The 25,692-nt window shown below is 48.5% G+C and overlaps 1 protein-coding gene across 4 annotated transcripts; it reads left to right on the top strand.

Moving 5' to 3' along the window:
- Nucleotides 1-1,053: 1,053 nt before the first annotated feature.
- TENT5C (terminal nucleotidyltransferase 5C) lies at nucleotides 1,054-18,862 on the top strand. Of its 4 annotated transcripts, XM_040626857.1 has the most exons (4): nucleotides 1,080-1,168; nucleotides 2,809-2,931; nucleotides 16,673-16,814; nucleotides 16,944-18,862. In XM_040626857.1, the coding sequence occupies exon 4, from the start codon at nucleotides 16,969-16,971 to the stop codon at nucleotides 18,142-18,144; it is 1,176 nt and encodes a 391-aa protein (XP_040482791.1). In that variant the 5' UTR covers nucleotides 1,080-1,168; nucleotides 2,809-2,931; nucleotides 16,673-16,814; nucleotides 16,944-16,968; the 3' UTR covers nucleotides 18,145-18,862. The 4 variants fall into 4 exon arrangements, with proteins under 4 accessions (XP_040482790.1, XP_040482791.1, XP_040482792.1 ...); XM_040626858.1 differs by lacking the exon at nucleotides 2,809-2,931; XM_040626859.1 differs by lacking the exon at nucleotides 16,673-16,814.
- Nucleotides 18,863-25,692: the final 6,830 nt, after the last annotated feature.

The raw sequence follows: 25,692 nt of genomic DNA, 5'->3' as shown, positions 1-25,692 counted from the left end.
ATTAGTACAAGCTCAGTAAATGTTTATTTATAAATAACAACAGCTACTATTTGATATAAACAACTTACTACACACTTTGCATCAGACACTGCACTAATAACGTCTCATGTTCTTATTTAGTACTTATAGAAGCCTAGAAAGCTGTTCTTTTTTTAGTCTTGTCATACAGGTGAGGAAAGAGATTTATAGAGGGTCGGTTAAGTTAGTTGCCCAAGGCCTTACAGATAGGTGGTGAGTGGAGATCCCAACCCAGACTGACCTGAGTTTAGAACCTGGACTCTGGGCCCCTTCCTATGGAACGAGTGGATGGTGTCCAAGCCCCGCTTGCATGTTATATAACATACGCGACATTTCGAGCAGGGCCGAAGCTGTCGCGATTGCCCGCCTTGGCGACGGACTCCTCAAGGCCCGCAGTCCCACTAACCGCACACAGGTGGTAACTGCGGGCAGAGAACCAACTGCGCCGGCCCTTTCCCCTATGGCCTCCAGGCAATTTGGGGAAACAGGAAAGCGCCGTTGGCTCAGAAACCGTAAGTTTTTTTCTGACTTCGAAACACACGCCGGAGGTAGGCGTAGGGGTTTCATTCCCCACTCCTGGAGAGAGAACCAACGCGAAAATCCCCAGAAAAGAGAAAAAAACAGGCCTGCGAGGGAGCGGGACGGAGATGGGAAGAACTTGGGAGAAGAGTTATGTGATGCCAACGGCAGAAGAGAGCCTAGCGGAAAGTAGAGAGTTCCAATAACTCCGAAGTTGGGGGGGGGGGTGTCAACCCAACCCCTCTCTATTGCGCCTGCGCAGTGCTACCTCTTTTAGCACCCACCCCCCCCGCCCCGTCCCGCCGCCGAAGGTTTACTCGTCTCTCGGCAACCATTCACCCAAGGAGCCAATCAGAGGGCACCTTTCGCCCTGCCCTTGCCGTCAGCGCCCAGGCGGAAGGATCCCGTGGGCGCTGGCTCCGCCCCACCCCGCCCCTTGCTCCCCTGGGAGGGAAGGCTTAGGGGCGGGGACGGGGGGTGGGGGCGTGGTCAAGCCTTATAAGAACGGAGGGGGCGGCGGCAGGACCGCTCACTCGGTGCCGCTGCCTGGGGGCTGTAGTGACCGCGCCGCTCCTGCTGGGGGCTGCCCACGCCAAGGACCTGCCTCTGTCGTCCCTCTTCCGCCGCCCAGGTGAGTCCCCGGCCCCCTCCCTTAAAGGTGAAAGGATGCGGCGGCCCCAGAGAGCCGTGCGCTCTGCCTTCGGGGGTATGTCTCCGTCGGGTGGAGCTCCAGTTTCCTCAGAGCCCGGTGGGGAGCCGAGGGGAGGTACGGACAGGTGCGGGGCCGCGGTGCCCCCTTCCCCTCCCGACCCCGCGACGACATCCCCACACACATCCCCCGCCCCCGAGGACCAGGCGAGACGCCCCGAGAGAGAGCTATAACTTTCCAGAGACTTCGGCCGGGGCTTGGCAAACTTCGGCGAGTTCCTGCTCCGCGCGTCCCTGGGGCTGCGCGCCGAGCGGCGCGGGCGGGGCGGCCGAAGAGTTCGTGATGGGGGCCTTCAGCCCCTTCCCGGTCCGATGGCGCCCCCGCCGCCCCGTCCTTGCTTGCTCTCCCGCGGGCACGCACACCTCCGCAGGCCAGCCGAGCGCGAATTCGAATGCGGCGGTTTCGGGAGGCGCAGTTGGAGACGCAGCGGTCAGGGGCTCGTATCAGGCCGGGGAGGGGAGGAGCGCTTCCCCGGCTGGGCGCCAAGCCCGGGGTTTCGATGTCAGGGCGGAGATCCCTAACTTTCCGTGTACTCGCACTAGACGGTGGACACCGTGAGCAGCAAAAGTGGTCCAAGCGAGTGACTTCCGCGCGCTGCACTTCTCTTGGAAACTTCTGGGGAATACGGTGTCTGTGCCCTGCCTGGTTCCTCCCCTTTTAGGAATGAAACTTGCTTACCGTGTAGACTAAAAGCCTTGACAGTGAGTTGACTGGGCTAGCGGTGCCGCGAGTGGCTGCCCCAGATCACAGAGGTGGGACGGGAGGCGGAGGAGGGTGACGAATCTGACCAGCACAGGTTGGTAGACTGTACACCTAAACACAGAACGCAGATGCGAGAGAAAACAAAACTGCGCTACCTCAAAGTAAGGGAGGACTTCCGGAGAAAAGCCTGGCGAGTTTCTCTGCAGAGTGAGAGCTCACCCATCCCCGCTAGAACCGACTGATACATTAGGCTGGACCTCACGGGAGGGAGCAGCTCAGTCCTCTTCCCTCCTTTTTGTCTGGAGGAAGGCTTCTGCAGGACTAAGTCCTTGTCTTAGCTAGCGACCTGCTGCCTTTTAAACTTTTTTTTAAATGGAGTTATAACATGCAAGCCGTGGAGTGCTTTAAAGTTCACTTATTACAGTCAGCGTTTATAAAAACTGTTGTAATCATTTGTATTGTGACAGTTGGTATTCAGGATATTTGGTAGGTGGGTCAGGAACCTGAACCTTCCCAGGAAATAAAGTAAAGATTATTAAATTCTTCTGAAGTAGACTCCTGGCATGGCCCAGCTGCCCTCCAAGGGGCGGGGGTGGGGGGATGATGAGAGTGGCCATTGTTGGCTACACTAACCTTTCCACGGGAGTAACTTGGCAAGGAAGCCCACAAGGAAGCAAGCCAGGCAGCCTGTGGCTGCCTGGGTGTTTGGGGGTGGGGGGCGGTAGGAGCGCTTACCAAGAATTGTGCTGTGTCTTAAATCCCCAAAGATATTATTGAGGGAGTGAGACCCACAGGAGACCCTGCCATTGAAGGGGGTGGGGTGGGGACTAGAGAATGCTGACTTTTCTCTTCGCTTTCAGGGAGGCAGTCTGGCTGGACCAGCAGGGGTTCTGTCCTTTGACATTCTTGTTTGTGAAGATGGAAAACTTAATATCTCTGGAGTCAAGCTTTTACTTGAGATAACTGAAACCTTGTGCCTTAAGGTATACCCATATCTTTAGAGTACATTTATTCTCAATAAGGAGTTTTTAGAAAGAAGGTTTTGGTATATTGAATATAATTGTTCAGGTAGCTATAGGGTGAGTCCCACCACATAATGTGAAAGTAAAAAAACAAAAAAACAAAACAAAACCACTTTTTTTTTCCTCAGCCAGGAGGCCTCTAAATTGTTACCTAAAACAGAGGTCCCTAATTTCATGACAGTGTCTGTACCTAGAGCTCACCGAAGCACTTTCTATGTTGAGTTTCTTCTATAATACCTCCCTTGTATCCAGCGATTAAGTTGGGGTACCTCTGAAGGAAAGGATGTGAATCTTGCCTGTTTGTCAGAATGAGTGTGATTTAGCTGAGCACCAGTGGTTCTCTCTCCTTGCTTTGCTCGCCTGTACTATGAGTACAAGTAGCTCATGGAAATCCCATCCTGAGTTACAGAACCCCTCACCCCTGCATTTCCCAACATGCCCCACTTAGCCTACAGTCCCCAGTGTTCAAGGCCAGGGCAAATTGTGCACATCTTGCACTACCCATCAAAGAACAGAGAAGTCCTCGTACTTCTGAAAATCCAAGGAACTGCCTAGCAATAAGATAATGTAGAGTGGACTGTAGTGCCCTTGTTCTCCCAGTGCCGGTAGCATTTGATACAAAGTTAGAAAATGACATGGTTTTTTTAAACTGCTCAAGTAAGTAGTACCTTGTCTTCATCTTTCATCTCTGATATATTGTGTGCCTCGGGCCAGTCACTAGAGAATGACAAGCCAAGAGCACTGAATGATAAACCTTTTTTGTGTGTCCCAAAAGAAGTTGTGGAAGCCCAAGCCCAGTTTCATGAGTTAGGCTAAACTTGGATTGTTGTGTTTGGGTTTCTTGGTCTCACGCCAGATCTCTGGGCTGTGTGCGTTACCGTGTGTGTGTGTGTGTGTGTTTAGGGGTTAAAGGGAAGTAATGCAGAATCTGAGGTGTTACTTGGGATAAAACATTACTCTGGTTAGATAAGGTTCGTTGCTTTTTTTGTGATGTCACTGAAGTCCACAACAGGCAATATGGAAAAATGTGTTGTGCCATCCTGGTGTTTTGACCATGGCCTGTCAAGCTGGCATCAGCTGTATTATGATGAAGCAGCCACCCCTGTGTCTAAAGAAATGCTCGTGTGTTTAAACAAGCCAGTTGGGTACAGCAATAGTGCTGATCTCCTGTGATGCTTCCCAGACTTCTGGTCTCAAGCCTTTTTATCCTTTCACTGCGTGCATTATAAAGAAGCTCATATTTGGAATTTAAGTGGTTTAGACAAAGTCTCTTCACATAACCCAGCTATGTAGGAAATAGCCTTATGAATTGTTTAGAATCAATAGATTTTGTACAGCTGGTCTCTCTAAGCTGCCCTAGAACTGTTTGCTGAACTTGGAACAACAGGAACAAACGAACATGAAGAAATAATTGCTAATGTTAAGTAACTCTGTGTAGGATATTTTTTAGTCTCAGAGCCCTTGGGAGTCTTGGTCACTAAACTGCATTAAGTGTTTATTTCTTGGATAACCGTGATTGAGTCAGTAAGCAGTTAAGTGCTTCCCCAGGCAGCGGTTGGTGCCAGGTGCCGAGGAGGCCAAGGCAGTGGTATGTAAAAAGGCCTGTGGAAGCGCTCTGGATGCAGGAGGAGCCGGGACAGCTTCCTAATGTACAGGCACTGGGATTTTGCTTGTTTTTCTTAGCCACTGGCCATGTGAGCCCCAGGAAGGCAGGGATCAGTGCTCCCTGCTGAATCCCCAGCGCCCGGAGCAGGGCCTGGGGCACAGAAGGTGCTCCTGTGGATTGGATACAGTGCTCTGCTGGCATTGAACTGCCAGTCCTCTCAGTGAGGGAAGCCTCCTTTAGGTAGATTCATTCTGGCACTTTCTAAGGTGCCGGGAGCTTTTTGGGCCAGAAGCTCCCAGCCTAAAATGCCCTGTGGTTTCAGGGCCTTTTTCCAAGTGGTGGCCTCTGTTTGGTAGGTTTGGAGCCCAGGGGCCGTGCCTGCTAATTGGCCCGCAGCTGAAGCTCCTTAAGCTGAGCTCCAGACCTGCTCTCTTCCAGCACTTCCCATCCTGCCCTCCTGCCCAGCCACACCAACAGCAGCCTCACATGGCTCGCTCAGCCCTTCTCTCTCCAATTCACTCGGCTGCTGGTTCTGCTGACCTTTTATCTTTTTCGCTTTTTGTTTCCCACTGCCATCACTGACCTGGTTCAGGGCCCTGTAGACAGCAGCTCCATGAGAGCAGTACGGGGCTCTTCTCCTGCCTCTGGCCAATTCCACCTCCCATGCCTCTCTCCAACGGCATCTGAAGAACTCCCAGGAACTGCCCATCCCTCCAGAAGCCGAGCTCCTTTTCAGGACCTGTCCCCTTCTGACCTTCTGTTCATTCTCCAGCTCCCTTGGACTGCCCTCCCTTGCCTCACAGAATTCATACTCACATATTTGAACGAATCAGTGCTCTTCCTTCCCCACCAAACTATATTTTGACCCAGCTTTAGACCCTTCTGAGAGGCTCCTGAGGTCACCCCATCTGAGGGTCCCCAGATCTCCATTGCAGTTCTGCCGTGTCCCTTGTTTTCTGTTTCTATTTTCAAATCTTCAACTGAATGAACACACAAAGTCCCATATCTGTCTCCATATTCACTCTCTGTGGGCCTGTTTTGAGAAGAAAATTATCCACGAATCTTGAACTGTGTCCGCGCCCTCTGCTTGCCATTTGCTTCTCTCCCCTGGCTTAGCCCTTACGCGAGGGTGGGAGAAAGGGTCATTCCCCACCTTCCTGGCTGTCTACACCCTACCCCCAAATGCGCCCTGTTTATCCCTGACTTGTGCTTGTGGCTGAGGAGGTGGGCATCGCAGCTGACTGACCCTGCATGGTCTTGGCCAGCCAGGGCACTCATGTGGAGGAAGTGGCCGGGCGCTGCGGTAGGAAGAGTGCGGAGCCAGGAGGAGAGATGAAGTGGACACGAAGTGAGCGTGTACCCCGTGTCCAGGCCCTGGGGCAGGCTTGCTCAGCTGGGAGCTAGCACTGCTGCTGCCTCCAGGGTCCAGGCCTCTCGCCGTCTCTCTGCTTCCCTCCTCCCTGCCTCTGAGGCCGTCTTGGGTTGTGAGGATAAACCTCTCTACCTCTTCAGACTTTGGTTTCTTTATTGTGATAAGGCCAGTCGACCAGTGCTGTCCAGGAGAAATAGGAGAGCCCCAGTTAAGTTTCTAGCAGTCATCACATATAATACAAACATATAAAATAAACACACATAAAAATAAACAGGTGAAATGAATTTCAATGATTTTATTTAACCCATCATAGCAAATGTTAGCCTCTCCGTATGTAATCAATATAAAAAATATTAAGGAGATATTTTCCTTTTTTTCTCCCCCCCCTCCTACTGAGTTCTTGAAATCTGGGGTGTATTTTATGTCACAGCATGTCTCAGTGGTCTCAGTGTGGACTTGCCCCGTGTCAAGTGCTCAAGGGCCACACGAGGCTTGTGGATACAGGATTGAGCAGCACGGGTCCAGACCAGCTGCCCAGTGGCTCACTCTCCAGTTCTGATTCTGCACGAGTGGGAGGCAAGAGTTAACAGCAGCAAGTTACGGGAGGGAGAGCGTGAGCCAGGGCAGAGGTCTTTGCCTCTTGCTCGATGATGGGTCGTCAGCTCCTAGAACAGCGATGGGAATATAGTAGGCACTCAGATACCGGAAAGAACGAAAGGAAATTCAGTCGTCGTGGCCCACTTACTGATAAGCATTCACCCTGTGAGTCAGGCCTGCCACTAAAACACAGGATACTTGATTCCTTGTCCGGTGCTCATTCTTTCATTCTTCTGTAGTTTCTTAGCGCATAATCACCAGGTAATAGAATTTCAAAGAATTGCAGATGAAATCTTCTGACACTGGAGGGGGGGAACCAGGGCTCAATCAGTGTATCAACAATGAAAATGTAGCAACAACTGAAATTTGAAAATGCAAGGGGAAATACTGTTCAGGTAACAGGTGTCTGTGAGCTGCCAAATGACAGCAACACATGACGTGGTAAATGCTAATTTAACGATAGTCATTCCTAGTGGGTCATGTCCATGGCCTGCACAGCTCCACACATGTAGAAATATCAACACACAAGGTGACTTGGCTGCCCCGGTGCAGTTGGTACAGAAATAGGTCCAGAAATAGGTACCCCATGGTCTTGCTCCTTCACTTTTTAATGCATCCCTCCACCTGCCGGTGCTGCCCATCCACCCAAATTGCCATTCTTCACAGCATTTATATGTCAAAGGGACCGCTGAGCCTGGCGGTGTGTCACTCAGGCTGCTGCCATGCTCAGACCTGGAGGTCCGGTGCCTGCTACAGGGACGGGTCTATGCAAACCTAAAACCTGGATGGAATTGTGCATAATTAGCATCCTCCCAGAAATGGAGGCCAGCTCACACTTAGACATATGTGAATGGGGTGTGTGTGTGTGTCTGAAGTATGATAAGTGTTGCACTTGAGCTTGGTCCTATCCTGATAAGGCCCAGGGATGCTGCTAGGGATGGGACAGCAAACTGAGGCCCTCCTTCTGGACACCTGAAAACTGCTCCATGTTCTAAGCTGGAGAGTTAGGCGGTGTGCAACCCTTGGTAGACTCTGGGGGCCGGCAGCCCCTAGACCCTGTGAACTGTATGGAAACTTGGCCATCCTTATGGTAAACAGCCTCCTAGGAATGGTTCTATTTTTCTCAGTCTAGTCAGTCTCTAAAATGGTAGGGGCCAGCTCTGGCGATCTCTTTAAATGAGTCAGACCAGTAACATCTCTGATTTAGAAAGAGGCATTTCGTAGGAGGAAGTGGGGCGCCAAGTTGCAACAGGGATTATTTCCAGTTCAAGTGGTGTATGTAGCACTTAATATCGCTGACACCCTGGAAAAATCAAGACTTCTGTGCTTGGCTTCCATCTAAAGATGTCCGCGTCCTGACCTTGTTAACGTTTACATTTGCGATGATTTCAGGGTATTCCTTTAAGCGCGTGAACTTCTGTGGTGTCCCTGTTACAGTCTCTGGGCCCGTGTTTTGATTCTGTTTCATGCTGTTTTGCAGCCACAGCATGAGCTCTTCCAGCGTTATCTCTCCAGCCACACTTGCTCAAGCATCCTATTTTGAAAGACAAGAAAGTGCTTTCTGTTTGGAGTCCTCTTAGGGCGGGTGTCTGCGGACAGAGCCCAATCTCTGATAACCATTAAGACCGTCTGTGGGCGTCCATGGGAAGTGAGAACTTGGGAGGGCCCCTCGAACTCAAAGCGTGGTGCAAAGCCAGGTGGCCCTGGGTTCTGGTGGCCCCCTTCTTCAGTCCGGGGCACCCCTTTCCTTCAGCGGAGGCGGCACCCCAGTTGCCGTGGGAATCATACCATGTTTGGGGGCTGTAGCACACGTGGGTATTCAGTGGCTAGGACGCTCCTGATAACCCTGAGAAAATAGATTGAGACCTCCGGCTGGATGTGCCCAAGCGGAGAGTGAGAACAGGTCAGCTGCGGGATCTGTTGTGTCACTGACTTCGAACTGTCTTCTCTGGGCAGAGTTCTGCGGCATGGCACAGTTGTTTCTTTGAACGGAGGCAGAGTGTGTTGCGGGTGTTGTAGAAAAGGCTGACACACGATATATTTTACTGTCCTTTTAATAAGCAAGGCATTATTTTATCTGGTTCTATTGCTTTGGGCTGCCTGCTAATGTACACTCTTATTCTGTGGACATTCACGTGAAACATAGGTAGGTGTGTGTCTCGGTTATCTGTACCATTTCTATGTGTTTGGGGGCAGAGGAGTCTCCACAGCGTGGCCTCCTCCCTGGGGCCCGGGCCCTGGTGAGGGGCTGGCCGCTGGCAGACAAAGGTTTCCTCAGGCTGCCCCCTGGTCCTCCATAAGTCCTGGCCCTCACCACACATTCGAGGATGAAGGGATGATTTCTCTTCAAAAAGCCGCATCTACTTTGAGCCCAGTTTTTCTCCTTGCTGCCCACTAGTCTGCTGCTGCTTTTATGAAGTCCATGGTCATTCAGAGTTCCCGGCTTGTTTCTCGACGGCATAGGCATCTCAAGGGCCAAGCTCTGTGCAGTTGGGAAAAGTGGCAGGTGTGTCCAGTTCTGTTCCAGCTCGCCCGAGCGGTTCCTGTCACTTCTTGCGAACTTACCTACCTTCTGTCTGAAGCTCTGGTTGGGTTATCAGTTTCTGGGATCTAGAAAGTTGCCCTCTTGTCTTCAGAGTGTCCTGTTCTGTTGCTTTATCAGCAGATGAACACTGCCGATCTTCCAGCCAGCAGAGCGCATCCCCGCAGCTGTCCCTGCGCTGAGAACCACTGCCTAGCCTCCTGGCTGGCCTCCGGGAGCTCCCTCAAAGGGAGCAGCCTGGGCCTTCACCTCACAGCCTCTGCTGCTTTAAAACAAACAGGAGCACAATGATCAGCATTTTTATGCATAATTACCTTCCATTCTGGTGGATCCAGCCAGGCTGGATGCATCCCCAAATCCATGGTGATCTTGAGGGAGAGGGTCTCTGCACTCTCAGCTGTGAGGTACCGTGCTCGGAATGCTTCTGCCTTGCTTCTGGCCCCTGCCATCTGGCCCGCCTCGCTCAGGGGCCTTCGCTCATCCAGCCGCCTTTTACAACTAGTTGAGCAACTAGCTTATCTTCCAAGCCCTACCCGCACCCCAACACGTGCATCCAAACTATCCACCTCCTAGGAAGCCCCTCAGGGCCATTTGTGCCCCTTCCCGGCACGGCATCCTTGGACAGTTAACACTGTGTATAACCTCTTCGTTCCTCAGTCCCCTTTCCTGTAAAGTAGGGATAATAGTAGCGTTGGTGCACAAATCAGATGGGTTGGTCCAGATAAAGCTGGATCAGATAGAGTTTGGTGGTTCATGTGAGGGCACCTGGCTAGACATCTGGTCACATTTGGTCTCTCCCTCCAAGAAGAGGGCCTGGAGGGCTATGCACCTGCTAGTACCTGCTGGAACTTCTGAAGAGGTAGTCCATGGTTTCTGAGTCGATAGCATTGATAAGATGTTTATATTATGAAATAGAAATAGAAATAGAATTTCCCACACCATGGGCAGTGAATTGCCTTCTCTGAGAGGCACCTCTAAACCACCTTGGCGTCCTCGAAGATGAACCCTGACTCATGTCCTTTGCTCAGCTGGAATCTGCTCTTAAGCAGGCAATAAAGGGCAATTGGTTCAAGCTTTGTTGTTTTCAGTGTAGGTGGTGTGGATAAAGTGTCATGGTTTTAGGGGTAAGTTTCTCCTTTTCTGGATAGGACCAACACAAACTCTGTTTTAGAGGAGATCACTGCCGTCGCAGCAAGAACTGGTTATCACAGTGCCCCTGTGGGCTTGTAGCAGGATCCTATATCCTCTCCCCACCTCCCACCCGGCCAGTGGCAGAGCGAGCTCACTGGGGACTGTTACCAGTTCCAAGTGTTCAAACGTTCACTGTAGAGTTGAGGATCTGGGGTCAGTTCACCTCATCTTTTCTGATCTGTATTCCTTAATTTGGTGGGATAGAAGAGTATGATGTGTATGTCACCCTCTTTTACTTCTGCTTAAACTCTCTAGGTTTTTATATGCAATGAGTAGTTTCTTTTTTCTGAATATGCCCTCTGTGGTATACTGGAGGGGGAAGACTTTGTGTGGAAGATACCTGCCTCATGTGCCTGGGTCTCCTCTCAGTCCGGAGCTGGGGACAGCAAGTGTCTTTGTTCTGCATACACCCCTCCTGTGGCTTGTCACCAGGCTTTGTCCATTGTCCAGGGCTGGGTCTCTCACCTCGAGCCTAGAAAGTGTTACTAGGAAGGTCCAGGCTTTTGAGGTAACATCCAGTAACCATAAAAGGAAATGTCATCAAAGGAATGTTGAAATGTGTTTGAGTTTCTTTTTTTTTTTTAAAGATTTTATTTATTTATTCGACAGAGATAGAGACAGCCAGTGAGAGAGGGAACACAAGCAGGGGGAGTGGGAGAGAAAGAAGCAGGCTCATAGCAGAAGAGTCTGATCTGGGGCTCGATCCCATAACGCCGGGATCACGCCCTGAGCTGAAGGCAGACACTTAACTGCTGTGCCACCCAGGCGCCCCTGAGTTTCTTTTGTATTCTTAAACCCCAGCAGGGTCAGAGGAAGAGGGTGTTGCTCAGTTGTCTCTGGAGGAGATGGAGGGCTGCCATAGCTGAGAGTCTCCGTTCACACCTCAGCATTTCCATGAAACCTTGGGACAGTAGCTTCTAGAGCTTTCATGTGAAATATCGCAGACTGAGACTTAATATATACACTGTCCTTAACTTCACAGATGGACATTTCCACATGTACTAAGAACTCGGTGGACAGTGTCTATATCTAATACCTAGCACAAATAGCAATCAGTGTTGATTTGACCTAAGCCCTTGACCTAAAGACCCAGAAGTGTTACATGGGCTCTTCACGCTCATCTCTAGCTTGTCTGGCTGCCTGTCCTACGGACCCACCTTGAGTCCCCTCATGCTTTCATAGCCTCTGTCACTCTTATTTCTGGGCTCTAGATAAGCTAGGAAGCAGGACTAGAAATAGCTTTTCCTTCCTTCCTTCCTTCCTTCCTTCCTTCCTTCCTTCCATTTTCTTTTCAATTAGGGCTTAATTATGCATTTTCAGATCAACTTGCCTTTGGGGGCCCCTGGCCCAGGCCATGGGAAACAAAGGTAAGTTAGACATGAACTTGTTCTTAGGAAGCTTGATTTATTCTTCTTTGGGCCTGGTCAGTCTTTTCCTCTCACCTTTTGCTGCCATTCCTGCAAAACTGTCTCCTTTCAATGTGTGCATTCTACCCTTCTGCTGCAACCTGATGATAGAAGTAAAGGAAATTCAGGGGTGCTTGAGGTGGTTAGTCATCATGAGTCCAAATTTTTAGAAGATTAAGTACTTTGAACTGAGTAGGCAGATGGTCATCCTCACTTGTAAAATGGTGCCTGAATTTCCAAATCAGTGAGAAATCCTGGTTCCCACCTTGCCTAGTTTCTACTGTGCAAAATACAGTGAATCTTCTTCTCAGACAGTAAAAGGAAAATCAGACACTAGTTTGAATTTACTAGGCTTCAAATTAATTTTGTTTTCTAGTCATCATTTTGCTAATTCTGCTAACTAGAATTTGTCTTTAACCTGGGCCTTTCATGAGTTGAGAATGTGTTTTGCATGATTCTTTTATATGCAGATTCTATCAATGTTGATCTCAAATGGTTAATTAAAACTCAAAGTATTACACTAAGCTCTGATGTGTTGTCTACACCCTCAGGGCCTATGACTTTGATTTATTCTAGTAATACCAGTGTTGTTGGAGTCACTAAAAAAAATATACTTTTGATATTTGAAATTGTTTGGATGGGCAAGAGAAAACAAAGAATTCCTTTGTAATCATCACCAGTAACTTATTTTGGGCTCTTCTAACGGGCTAAGCACTGAATATGAACCCAGCCTAAATGTGAGCCTTCAGTAGTTTGAGCTCTTCCGTATCTAAGTCATGGTAAACTGGAAGAATTACAAACTACACCATGGATTTGTCATTTGTCATGTTCCACACCATGCTTTTACAAGAACTACATTTTTCTAAAAGTTAACTCCATTGTTCACATGTATGTCAGAAGAAGTTGGCATGCAAGCTGCCAAATACAGACATCCTAGATTCCTGGTGAAGTGTTGACTGCATTTAAGGTTCTTGCAACTTTAACTAGTAATCAACATTACAGCATCATGAAGGTCACTATCATGTGTCTGAAATGAGAAATAGCAATTCTTATAAAACTACAAAAAACCACTTCGGGATAACAAACACAGAAAGGGTCTAGATGAGATGGCTTATCCATTATTTTGAAAGTCTGGAGGATTTTTGACAAACAATGGACATCTTCTATTAAACAATAGAGAAGTAGAAACTTGACTAAAAGCCATTCTAGGGGAAAAACAGTCCCTTCTCCCCTGCCTAACCCCTAGAGATCCACATTTAAGGCTCAAAGGGGAAGCTTCTATGTGTATTTGATTTGGGGACAAAGAGATGGTGGGGAGTGATAGGAAAGGCACTGAAAGAACTAAATAAGGTAGCATATGAGTTAGACGGCTCATGGGGGAAAGATTTTCAGACATGGCTCATAAGATTTAAACTATTTTCAATTAATACATGTATAGGTTCTCAATTCAAAAAGGTTAAAAATAAGTTTCTTTTGTCCCATTTCCCAGTCTAGAGGGGGTATTTGGTATAGGCTGAAGTACTTGTGTTTCCTTCCAGAGATCTGTATAAATGTACAAGCATGGGCTTGTGCTTTTACACACGCAGTGTTGGTTTTCTGTGAATAAATCTCGACTAGCATTTCACATTCTTACAGATAGAGAGCTGCCTCCATTCTTTGGGATAACTGCATGCAATTGTATACTGTTGTATACATGCATTAAGTCATTTCACCTTCTATTGATGTCTCTGTAGCTTTACAAATAATTCTCCAGTGAATATCCTTGTGCATACTTGCAAGTATACCCACAGGATAAAAGCGAAAGTAGACTTCCTAAAAGTAGAATTGATATAAAGAGTACATTCACTTAAAATTAAGAGTCCCACACTGTTCTTCAGAGAGAACCCATGGGCAGTGTGCCAACGGGTGTCTGCTTCTTGATCTCTGCCAATCTGATAGGTAAGAATGATACGGTGAAATTTTAATATGCCCATCCCTTAAGGTAAGGTTGAATGTATTATGCATCTGAGCCACTGTTCATGTATTTTGCCCCTTCTTCTGTTGGGGTGTTAGTCTTTCTGATTTGTAGGAGCTCATTCTTCATTAATAAAATAAGTACTTTGCCTCACATTGCAAATATTTTCCTAGTGTTGTCTTCTGACTTCTTTGTGGTGTCTTTACCATGTAGATATTTTTATTTTTCTGTATCAAATGTTTGACTTTTAGGTTTTATGTGACTTAGAAAGGACTACCTCCTCTATATTTGTGTAGGAAAATTCCATGTTTCCCCAGAACTCATAAGGTTTTGTCCTCTTATGCTTAAGTCTTTAATTCATCCATCTAGGTCTTAGTTTGGCACAAGACATGGAGCCACCTTATTCATTTTTTAAATGTAGATAACTATATGTCTAAACTTTCGTCTCTACTATTTTGAAATGTCTCCTTTGTTATGTACAAAATCCCCCTGTGTATTAGATTTTGTTTCTGGATTTTAAAACTTCTGCTCCAACAATCTGTCTTTTTTTTTTTTTTTACCAATACCACACTGTTTCAATAATTGTGCCTTCATAATATCTCTTATGGGGCTCATATGTACATCATTCTTGTTTTTCATAAATTTTCTGGCCATTCCTGCCCCTCCTCCCATATGAACCTTACAAATTTTCAATCTAAAACAGATTCTAACTTTGAACCTACTACAAGTTTAGAGATTTTAAAATATATGAAAGGTCTCGTGCCTATGTCATCCCCTTCTCTCCCCACTCCCTCCCTGGAGAAGGAACGATAGCTTCCATCACATTCTCACTGGTGTTAGATGTTCCTCCTCTAAGAACTACTGCTGTAAGGGTGGCAGGAGTCCTGACTTTAATTTTAGAAACTTTTTTTCTCTCTCACAACTCCTTTAAAAAAAAAGGCACGAGTCAAAAGTCATTTCTATAGTTATTTTCTTCTGCAACGTTATTAAAGTTTTTCCAAGAGATATTCTTAAAATTGTTTTTTCTCTCCCATGTATTGATTCAGTTGCTACTCCTCTGTCACTGTGACTTCTCATACCTGTATCTAAACATGAGACTTGGAAGCATAATAGCAGGTGATACATAGGGAGAGTAAGTTGTGTTTTTATAGGGAGACCAACATACCTGATGGAACTCTGTGTCACGAAGTCATAGATAGTTTAGCAGTATCTCAAAACAAAGCTAGAGCCATACCTCTTTGTAGTCATTTGGACTTAATTGTGCAGCACCCTGTGTAATGAGCACAGTGTACTGTATGCTGATCATAAAAGGGCCACAAAGAACCAAATGTACATAGATATGCACATTAAAATGATGTCCCAAGTCTGACTTGAAGCCAAATGCTAGCCACAATGAACATGAAGTATTTCATCACAAATATTGCTTGTTAACCTAGGTGTGCTTTGGTAGAATGATCCAGAGAGCCTAGAGCTTTTTTATACTGTCCAAACAGGTTTGAAGGGAAGCTTCTCTGACCCTTGGCAAGTATTCTTCCGCAGCAAGCAGAGGAGGGCTCATCCCCAGATTGGTGTTCCTAGAGCCTGCTGGGATCACATGACCACCCTTCCTGTTGCCGGCCAAGCACATTCAACCCCTTAACCTACAGACTAAAGGGAACCTATGCTCTGGCTTGAGAGGTGCCTGACAGCCAGACTGGACAATTAGCTAGGTCTTGGCTGCACATTGCCTTCTGGCCCTCAATCCCAGCCCAGAGCTCATGTTGCCTTTCTGTCAGCTTATGTCCCTTTCCCATAAGTGAACTCTTCTGTGGCCTTCTTGTTCACCCGAATCAAGGGACAGTCCTTTCTTCTACCTTTATATTCCATTTTCTCTCTATCACACACTGCCCTTTATTGCTATGTTGTATTCTCACCCACCTTCTTAATGGCCAGCTTCTGGAAAGCTTGTCTCGGGGTGTCCAGTGGTGCCCCCCAACACTGAGTGACAACCATCACCCTTACTCTGAGCGATTATGTCAGGCGAGGATCCCTGGCACAAGTGCAAGGCTTAAAACCCAAGTTGGAACCTCAGGACAGTGATGGCGGATGTGCGTTCAAAAGCAGCGGTTTCCAAACAATGAAACTGCAGAAGTTGTTGGGGTGGGTTTTGTGTGCGCCTAGCAAGTCAGGAAGGTGAAGGGGGCGGAAAATTCTGTGCTCACACTGAACCGTGAGGATAGCACCTTGACATTTTGTTTCTGCTCTTACGTCTGTCTAGCTAATGTTTGACCCACGTGGATCCACAAGCACCTTGACTTTCTAATACAGCAGTATTTGTTTTTACACATTAGGATTTCCAGGGATCTGCTGTATTTTATTTTCTGAAACGTATCACTTGGTTGAAAATTACTTTGGTAACTATGGTTCTAGCAAGTCAACCGTGAGACGGGATGTTTTTCTCCGAGTACTGAGAGCTAACTTGATTCTCCTTAGGTAGCCGTGAGGTACTAGATTTCAAAATACAGTGAAAAGATCACACTGCCCTGAGGAAGTTTCCCACGTCCCTAGGAGGGTCCTCCTTGCTGGCAGAGCCATTCACCACAGCACTGACCTGAGCCTTTGTTGCCAGGAATCTTGTCATTCAGATGGCTCCCTGGAATTCCGCTCTGGATAACAGAGGTGCTGGTTACAGGGCAGACCACCCCCGTGAGTGAAAAAGACGTGGGGTTCTTGCTAACAAGATATCCGTGTACCTGGTTCTAGCAGGGACTGATCGGACTTCCTGTCCTCGGTGTGGTTGCGACCCAGAGTTGAATCGTCATCTCCTCATGGAGTGAAGGAAGTCTTTTCCTGGGGGTGGTCTTGTGTTTAGGGTGTGGGGGTTGTAGCTTAGGTACCAGCCAGTTCAAGATGTAAGTAGGCATGCGAAGGCAGGAGAGGTAATTCTATGAAAAACTAGGAAAATTAGCCAAACCTATAGGCCTTCTATTGAGGAACATGTTTATTTGTGTAAGAAGTCTGTCTACTTTCCTTCACACAGTCCACCCTCTTGCAGACAAAACAAGCACAATGAAGAACCCAGCCCCACAGAAAACAAAATCACGAAGCAGAGGGTAGGATTCTGTAGATGTTGTCCTTACTCCGTGCACATACCCCCTGACATCCGTGACCTGTGACCCTCACGGCAGAGCCCAGCAGTAAGTGCCCATGGTCGCTGTTGTGCGGGAAATCATTCAGAGACCATTGAGCATCTGCTCTGAGTCCCTCGGGCTGCTTAGCCTTGTGGAAGTGAATCCTAACTCTGTTTCTCGCCCCCTCACTTGCAGTTTCCCCGCCAGAACGCCCCCCAAGATGGCAGAGGAGAGCAGCAGTACTAGGGACTGCGTGTCCTTCAGCGTGCTCAACTGGGATCAGGTTAGCCGGCTGCACGAGGTCCTGACCGAGGTCGTACCCATCCACGGACGAGGCAACTTTCCAACCTTGGAGATAACTCTGAAGGACATCGTTCAGACCGTGCGTGGCCGGCTGGAGGAGGCTGGCATCAAAGTGCAGGACGTCCGGCTGAATGGCTCCGCGGCGGGCCACGTCTTGGTCAAAGACAACGGCCTGGGTTGCAAAGACCTGGACCTGATCTTTCACGTGGCTCTTCCCACGGAGGCAGAATTTCAGCTGGTCCGAGATGTGGTGCTGTGCTCCCTTCTGAACTTCCTGCCGGAGGGCGTGAACAAGCTCAAAATCAGCCCGGTCACCCTGAAGGAGGCGTACGTCCAGAAGCTGGTGAAGGTCTGCACGGACACAGACCGCTGGAGCCTGATTTCCCTCTCCAACAAGAACGGGAGGAACGTGGAGCTGAAATTCGTCGACTCCATCCGGCGCCAGTTCGAGTTCAGTGTGGACTCGTTTCAGATCATCCTGGACTCTCTGCTCTTCTTCTACGACTGCTCCAGCGGCCCCATCTCTGAGCATGTCCACCCCACAGTGATCGGGGAGAGCGTGTACGGGGACTTCGAGGAAGCCTTTGACCACCTGCAGAACAGACTGATCGCCACCAAGAACCCCGAAGAGATCAGGGGCGGGGGCCTGCTCAAGTACAGCAACCTCCTCGTGCGGGACTTCCGGCCCACAGACCAGGAAGAAATCAAAACTCTCGAGCGTTACATGTGCTCCAGGTTTTTCATCGACTTCCCGGACATCCTCGAACAGCAAAGGAAGCTGGAGACCTACCTTCAAAACCACTTTGCCGAAGAAGAGAGGAGCAAGTACGACTACCTCATGATCCTTCGCAGGGTAGTGAACGAGAGCACCGTGTGCCTCATGGGGCACGAGCGGAGGCAGACCCTGAACCTCATCTCCCTCCTGGCCTTGCGCGTGCTGGCAGAACAAAACATCATCCCCAACGCCACCAACGTCACCTGTTACTACCAGCCAGCTCCTTACGTCAGTGATGGCAACTTCAACAACTACTATGTTGCCCATCCCCCAGTCACCTACAGCCAGCCGTACCCTACCTGGCTGCCCTGTAACTAACCTTGAGACCTGAGGGCTTCCACAGTGGGAACCCCAATAGGGCAAGGGCTCTCAGGTAGGGGAGCCTCCTTCTAGATGTAGGTGTTTGGCTTTTAAAGGGGAACTCAGCTCTGATTCTGCTCTTTTTTTCTTTGTGCACCCATTGGAATGGGTCTACAGTATATCATGAGCCAACCCTAAAGGGACCCATCGTTCCAGTGCCACTTTGGAAAATGCTATAGGAAGTACGACCTATCCACATCTTTCCAAGATAGACACTAACATGCCATGTCCCAAACATCCGCACGGGGAGATTGGAGCTCCGTGCACTAATGAAATCTGGGAGAATGCTTGGGCAGTGTCTCTTCTCAGTCAAGCCTAGAGTAGGCTCTGTTGGCCCTCACGTGGGATTCTCAGCTGTTCTATGAAAGTTGTGGTTTATAGTCTATTTTCTTGTACCAGTTTTAGCCAGGCAGAAAATGGTGGACATGAGAGTGGTCACGTGACTTCATTTTTGTTCAAGGGACTGAATTGCCTATGTTTGTTCCCTAGTAGCAGAGCTGAGGATTTCTTTCATGAATAAACCAAAGCCGGTAGCTGGAGAATTGAGATCTGGTTGACAGTGGTTTATGGTTTAGATGCTGTGTTCTCATGAGGAATTGTGAGATATTGCTGAGAAAAAAAAAAAAGACCTTTGCTTGAAATGTAACTTGAAAACAAAATAAAATGTGGAACACAATGTTAAAGCAGAATTGTGGTGGCGGCAGGGTGGGGGAGGGGTGATTGTAAATAGGAAATGTGAATGTTCAGTTTTTGTTTTTTTTTCCTTTAAGGAATTCTTATTGAATGACACTTCCCCCCCCCCCTCAGCAGCTCATCACTTTCGTTTTGCTTTTCCTAAGACTAAGGATTGTGCTGAGTTCCAGAGCCCTTGTAGTAACTGACGTGAGAGGGTCTTCCCATGCTTTAATTGGAAACCCGTTTTGGTCACATTCCAAGTATGACAAGCTGTTTTTTTGGAGTCCCTTGGCTGATTACTTTTTGTTTGTTTTTGTTCTTTCTTCAAAAAATAGTGATTTCCTTCTCCAGGCTTTTTTTGGGGCAGCACATGAATTCGGGGTTTTCAGTAGGAAGGAATGACCTGTGGCATGACCTGCTGCTGTGGGCAGAGTCCTCTGGCTTCCGATTGCTTTAGAATTGAGCCCACTGTCCCTGCGCTGTGTGTGAGGTAGGGCTTCGCGCTCATCTGGGCTTGGTGAGCACCGGGGCTGCCAGGGCACCTTGTAATGATTAATTCTGGTGGATTCGGGGAAGAATGGAGTAAATGGAGAATGGTCTTCCTTATTCCGGTAGATTTGACCATACTTGTTTATATTGTGCACTTTAGAAGGAAAACAGTGTTAATCTCCAGTCTAAAGCAAGCTTGGTAAACGGGAAAGTTCTAGGCTACTGCTTTCCCAGTCAATCTAGATAAGGAATTTTGTGTTTTGAAACTTTTGTAGAATCTCTTAGAAAGCCTCACTCTAGGGTACTGAGGGCAAAGGAACTCGGTATCGCCAGCCAGCTTGGTCTATAAAGTGATTTCATCAAATCCACACTCCTGATTTTTCCTTTCTCCTGTGGCCATAAAAATCCCAACCCCTGAGTGATTACTCTCCTTTCTCCTTGCTTTAAGCAATGAAGATAACTTAATGCAGAAAGGCTTAGCAGAAAACGAGTGGTTTACCCTTTTCTGAAGATGGTATTTTCAGGGTTTTTGTTTTTTTGGGGAATGTGGTGTCTTGGTCCTCTTAAAAGCAGATTGGGCATGACTGAACCCCAGGGCTCAGCTGGTATCCGTGTTGTGTTACCCTCGGTGAATAGAAGCCACTTCTCTGTGTAAGTAACCGGCTCCGGTTTGCCTGTGAACTGTAGTTACATTTGAATGCACTGGCTTTGAATCCAGACTGGTCCCATGTTGAGGGGGGACCCCAGCATGCTTCAGGGTTAAAAGGGGGGGAATGAAGAGTGAATCCCAAGTTTAAAAACTACGTGCTCATCCATGACATTAAAAGGCTGCCATTGTGGTCTAATGGCAACATCTTTGTGCAAAAGTGACAGATCTGATTAACCAAAACTTTGAGATGCGATTGAAGCCACCAACATGAGCAGTTGCTATCAGAAGTCAGTCAGTATTGCTCCTACTAGAAGGCTTGGAGATCAGGGTGACGAGGCTCCAGACGAAGATAGAATCAGAACCATATCGAGTAATTAAATTTCCACTTTGCCCTTGGAGTTCTTTCTGCTTATATATATATATATATATTTTTTTTTTTTTTTGCTGACTGGTACTAATCCTTCTCTGAGGGTGAAAGCACTGCACAATGACCATCTTGGTGTAATCTGTTCACCTGAAGTTAGTCAGCCATTTTGGAGTTTGAAAGGAGACACGTGTTCTAGAACCATCGGGGTGAAAAGCTGCACTGACCAAAGCTGCGTTTTTAAAACATCTCCCTGGTCCAGTGGTATGTCTACCTGCTCTACAAGGCCTTTGCCGGCCTCGGAATAGATCGGGTAACCTTGAATTTCAGGTGTTTGGAAATTCCAGCTGAAACCTGCCTTTTGTGCTGCTCACACAAGCACCAGGTCCTCTGAACTGGTACCAAGCCCTGTGGTTCCTCTTTTTTTGCGTGTTGAGTAACATGAAACTTGGCAGTGGTCAAGGGCACTAAAGTTCAAGCACAAATTCTAATAGAAATCTAAGCAGTCGCACTTGCTTCAGGACTCTGAAGTTCTCTGATGCTTTCTGCAAGTATGCAGCTTGTTTTCCTGGCCTGCTTCTTGGAATCCATTCGAGCAGCACTGAGATTAAAACAGTGCCGTTTCCCCTTGTGTTGGCAGAAAGGCACAGCCTAAATTCCTGGCCTTGAGCTTCAGTCTCACCCTTAAATTTTACTTTGGCAGTAAGACGTGATTCCTCACTCAACTTCAACTCTGAAACGAAACTCGCTATCACGGACACCTTCCAATCAGGGTTCCTGCTAACCGCATGTGGGCTGGGGCGCGGCCCACACCTGGGAGCACCTGGCAGCCGGGGAGACTCGGGTAGGAAGGATGCTGGGGCCCTGCCCTGTGCTAACAGATGTGGTTTGGTGGTCAAATTCCCCCCGCCCCCTGCCAGTCTGATTTTCCCTGGGGATTTGAGTCACTGCGAGCTGTGTGTAAACCCATGTTTTGTGGTGACATGTTAGCAATCAAATCGCTAATGCCCTGAATCTGCTCGTCCTTCTGCCTCCCTGCGAGCACTAGCTCTTTACCTTCATGGTAGGTTAGGGTTCTAACTAGCACTGCTTTGTTAACTTGGAGAAAGGGTGCCACTCAGGAGCGACTTCCTCATTTTAGGAACGCCTCCTTTCCAATGAACTTTCTGGTACTGGCACCTTGTTTTAGGGTGCACGAAGATTCTGAGCTCAAATGTATTGATAGTTATTCATCTGCGGGAAGAGACCCTGTAGCCCCCCGGGGCCATGATTTCCTGGGGCTCTCTATGAGGGAGAACCCTCGGTTGGATTCTGTAAGGTGAAGAACTCCCATTTGCCAGGGTTAGATTCAGATCCTTAATCTGGCAGAGACCAGAATGTCCAGTTGATTTTGGAACCTATTCCCGTTCAGCCAATTACATTCCGAGGACCAAGGGAAGTACGTAGGGAGGATGTGTTTTAAAAGACCTGGCAACTTTTCAGGATTACTTGTGGAGACTCCCCAAGGTGAGGATCAGGAAAGAAAATGTGTTTTTGTTTTTGTTTTGTTTTGTTTTGTTTGGTGAGTTCTTAATCTTGTTTACTTATCATTTTTTTTTCAAAAATCATTTAAGTGTAAGCTAAAGAAAACGCTTGGAGGTTTGCCTGGGCTGGTGAGAGTTGGTACAAATTGTCATGTGTGTTTGGATAGGAAGGTGAGAAGACGATGCACTAAAGAGGAAGTCATTAAGTAATATGGATATGTGGGCGTTTTAAAACTCAAGCCATCTGGTCTTTTTCCACCCCTCCCCAAAGGATTAAAAAAAAAATAGCTGCTTTAGGAAAATTAGGAGTTTTTATCCAATAATTTCCAAATTAATATAGATGAAAAGTAAGATACTCATTGGAGTGAATTGGAAGCTTTTTGCGATTCTGAATTTGCATAGCCTTCGAAATACTAATTTCTTAGTGATGCCTAAGATACGTGAGGTTTCCTCTTTGGTGTGATGGTCATTGACCTTCTTATGTGATGAAGGTGAAATCACTTGTCAATGCAAACTGTCTTAGAAGTTGATGAAATAAAGCTTTGAGTTTGAGAAATAAAGATATATTTAAAAAACCCCCCAAACCTTGTCTGTTATGGTCATTTCTTTGTGTCTCCTCAACAGTGAACCTGCCTTAGGTTTCAGGAAACATGTTGTGTGGGGGGAGGGGGAAGGGTCAGTTCTTAACATTCTCAGCTGTAGATACTTCTCTGAGAGATGTGCTTTCTCTGGGGGAAGGGGTGTGTGCTCACCCTGTGGACACTTCATATATGGGCTGTTCTCCAAGGTGCCGGACTGATTTAAACTGAGCTGCATTACTGACCCCAGCCTTTCGGCTAATGCCTGTATCAGGTGGTATAGTCCTGGAATCTGCCTTCACTGGATCTTGTTTGACTCGGCGTTAAAGCTAGGTTCTTTGGCCCCAAACCCATTTTCTTTTTTCTTTTCTTTTTTTTTTTTTAAAGATTTTATTTATTTATTTGACAGAGACAGCTAGCAAGAGAGGAAACACAAGCAGGGGGAGTGGGAGAGGAAGAAGCAGGCTCCCAGCGGAGAAGCCTGTTGTGGGGCTTGATCCCAGAACGCCGGGATCACGCCCTGAGCCGAAGGCAGATGTTTAACGACTGAGCCACCCAGGCGCCCCCCCAAACCCATTTTCAATAAGAGAACCAAATTAACTTCAACCATCCTACATCCGACTGCTACGATGGTATAGAAGTGATTCTGGGACTAAAACTACTCGGGAAGGTTAGAGTGACTTTTCTTCTCCCTCTGTCATCAAAAGAATTGAGATCGAAACTTTTCCATCTTAGGTTTGCCTCCGAGTCCACTGTGGGGTCCTTCCCTTCCTCATCTGTACTGTGTGTTCCTTCTGAAACATCCCTTGACTACTGCCTTTTGGGTACTGCCTTAAGCCCTGTCTGGGCCACTTCCTGAGTCTTGTCACCGGTCTCCACTCCAATTTTCTTGATTCACCCAAGGGCTCTTTCTAAAACACATGCCTGTGCCCCTCCCGTACATTTCAACCTGTTTAAGACCCTGTTGTGCCAGGGCACCTGTCAGACTTACACACGTGAGGAGTCCTGCAGGCCCAGCCCCAGGCTACCTTGGCAGTCCTTTCCCCCCTCTACAGGGTGGGTCTTCTTGCAGTGTCGGAGCACACCATTCGTCCCGTGCAGCCCAGCACGAGGTGGGCCTTGCTGAGCTCGGCAGAGCTGGCCCGCCTCGGGCTTCCCCTGCCTGCCGTTTCTGTTGGTGGGCGGACTGGGCTGCATCACTCCTTTCCGGGGACTATGAACACCTGTCCATTTCATTTCCCCCTGCCTCCCACACAACTGGCAGCAATGTGGTGCCCCAGATGTTGAACCTGGGGCTTTCATCCCTGGAGGACTTGGCCTGGGGCCACTAGCAGCGATAAGGCCGAGTCCTGGATATTAACCTGGATGTGTTGTAACGCCTCCTTCCCGTGCCAGAAAACACGGTAGTCCAGGCATTGTCCAGACCAATATTTACATGCAGAGTACCTTGTGTGGGAAGTGGGGGTGCTCTGTTCCCGGGAATGAGCCGTCATGTCCCGGACACTAAAGCTATTGCTCACCGGCTCTCGACCTCCCGAACAAGGTCAATACTTACGGCTGCCATCTTCACACTCTGCTCTTCACACTCTGTTCTTCCTCACTCCCCACCCCCTGACGCCCCCACAGATCTACCTTCTGGTGTTTCCATGGAACGTTTCTGGCGTGGCCTCCAAGGGTTCGCTGTTCAGGGCTAGCGTGGTGCTTCCATCGTCCCCTGGGACACCCTGGGTTCCAGAAGTATGTTTTCAACGCGTGGGGAATGTTTCTCCCCTTCACTTGGGTGGGATAATAGCATACTTGGCTGCAATTTGGGATTCATACCTGTTAGAAGGTGCTAGGAGCATTAATGGAACCCGAGAGGGTTTACCAAACAACCTTTGGGAGAAGCAAAGGCCAAAGCTACAGTGTGCCACACCCTCTCCTGCCTTACCTTGGGGTGCAACTTCGTTCTTTCGAGAGGCCTTAGCCTCCTTGTGCACCTTAGGGCCAGTAGAATCGAGAGGCAAGGCAGCGGTGCAGCCCAGTCTGGGGCATGGTAAGAGTCCGGATGGCACCGTGGAGAGGATCTGTTCCACCACCCGCCCCTGCCCCAGAGCTAAGGGGGATTGGTGAGGCGGACACGCTCCTGCCCCGAACGAGGCAGCTGAGCTAGGCCGGGGACTGGTTTCTCACCTCCAGGCCCCATGCTTTCTTCTGTACCCCGGGGCTGTGGCCCTGTTCTGGGGGTAAATGCTGTCTAGAAGAATGTGCTGGCCTAGCAGATGAGCCATATGTCTCTTGGCTGCTTGACTGGCATCCCTCTCTTGAGCAGATTTCTGCGAGTGCTGCCAAAAGCCAGGGAAGCCCAGCCCTATCAGGAGGTTCGGTTTCAGGTGGGTCATTCCTCCTCTAGCTCAGGGCGACCCCGCCCACCTGTTCAGGCCACGAGGGCACCGCGGGTCTGTCGACTCCGGGGCTCTTCCATCAAAGCAAGTCACCACGCAGGCTGTTTTTTACTGTAGGGAGTTTCTTAAAAATGGTTCCAGAGGAAGGCGGGAGCAGCGAGTCACCTGCCTTCCTTCAGATGCTCACCTGGGAGGGAGGAGTCTGGGGCTGGCATGTGTGTGAGGGAGAGAGAGCAGGACAGCAGAGCCACAACTCTGTTCCGACTCTTCTAAACCATCTAAATCGGTCCACTGTGGGTAGCGTGTGAGCCTTTGCCCCGGGAGTCTGCTGGAACCTACAACCTGGAGAAAACTGAGCGACAGTCGCTCACATTTGGCTTTAGAGTTTACCAAGTAGACATTACAAAAACGTCAGCCTGCGAACCTCAGGAACCCAGGAGGCAGTATTCCCACGTTACAGACAAACAGCTGGGAGCTCTGAGCACCCGGAGCTGCCCAAGGTGACCTATCCTGTGAGAGGCAGAGCCTTTGTTCAACCTGACTCCAAGGCCCCATTCTTCCCACTGTTAGAAACCCTGAAGGCTCTCCATAAACTGCCAATCACTGTGCAGACATTAATTGCGAGGCCAGCCCCATGTCAGGGGCTGGAGAGGTGTTGAGTTGCCTGGTAACAGATGGGCTTCCACTTACACAGGAAAGGAATCCCATGGACAGGCCCGCAGCGTTTCTCAGACAGCCCTGCCTTTGTGAATCAGGTCGGCGGGGGACCGACTGTAGGCTGGCTAACAGGTTTAGGGAATAGCATGCAGTGCCACGTCCTGTCCTCTGGGATGGGACCATGAAG

This window comes from Ursus maritimus, unplaced genomic scaffold, assembly GCF_017311325.1.
Source record: "Ursus maritimus isolate PB19 unplaced genomic scaffold, ASM1731132v1 scaffold_12, whole genome shotgun sequence".
In the NCBI taxonomy this organism is placed as follows: domain Eukaryota; kingdom Metazoa; phylum Chordata; class Mammalia; order Carnivora; family Ursidae; genus Ursus; species Ursus maritimus.
Note: the sequence above shows the minus strand (reverse complement) of the source record. Positions and strands in the feature narration are given on the sequence as shown.

Coding starts and splice junctions, on each gene's coding strand:
- TENT5C (XM_040626856.1), top strand. CDS start 16,969: ATGGCAGAGGAGAGCAGCAGTACTAGGGACTGCGTGTCCTTCAGCGTG.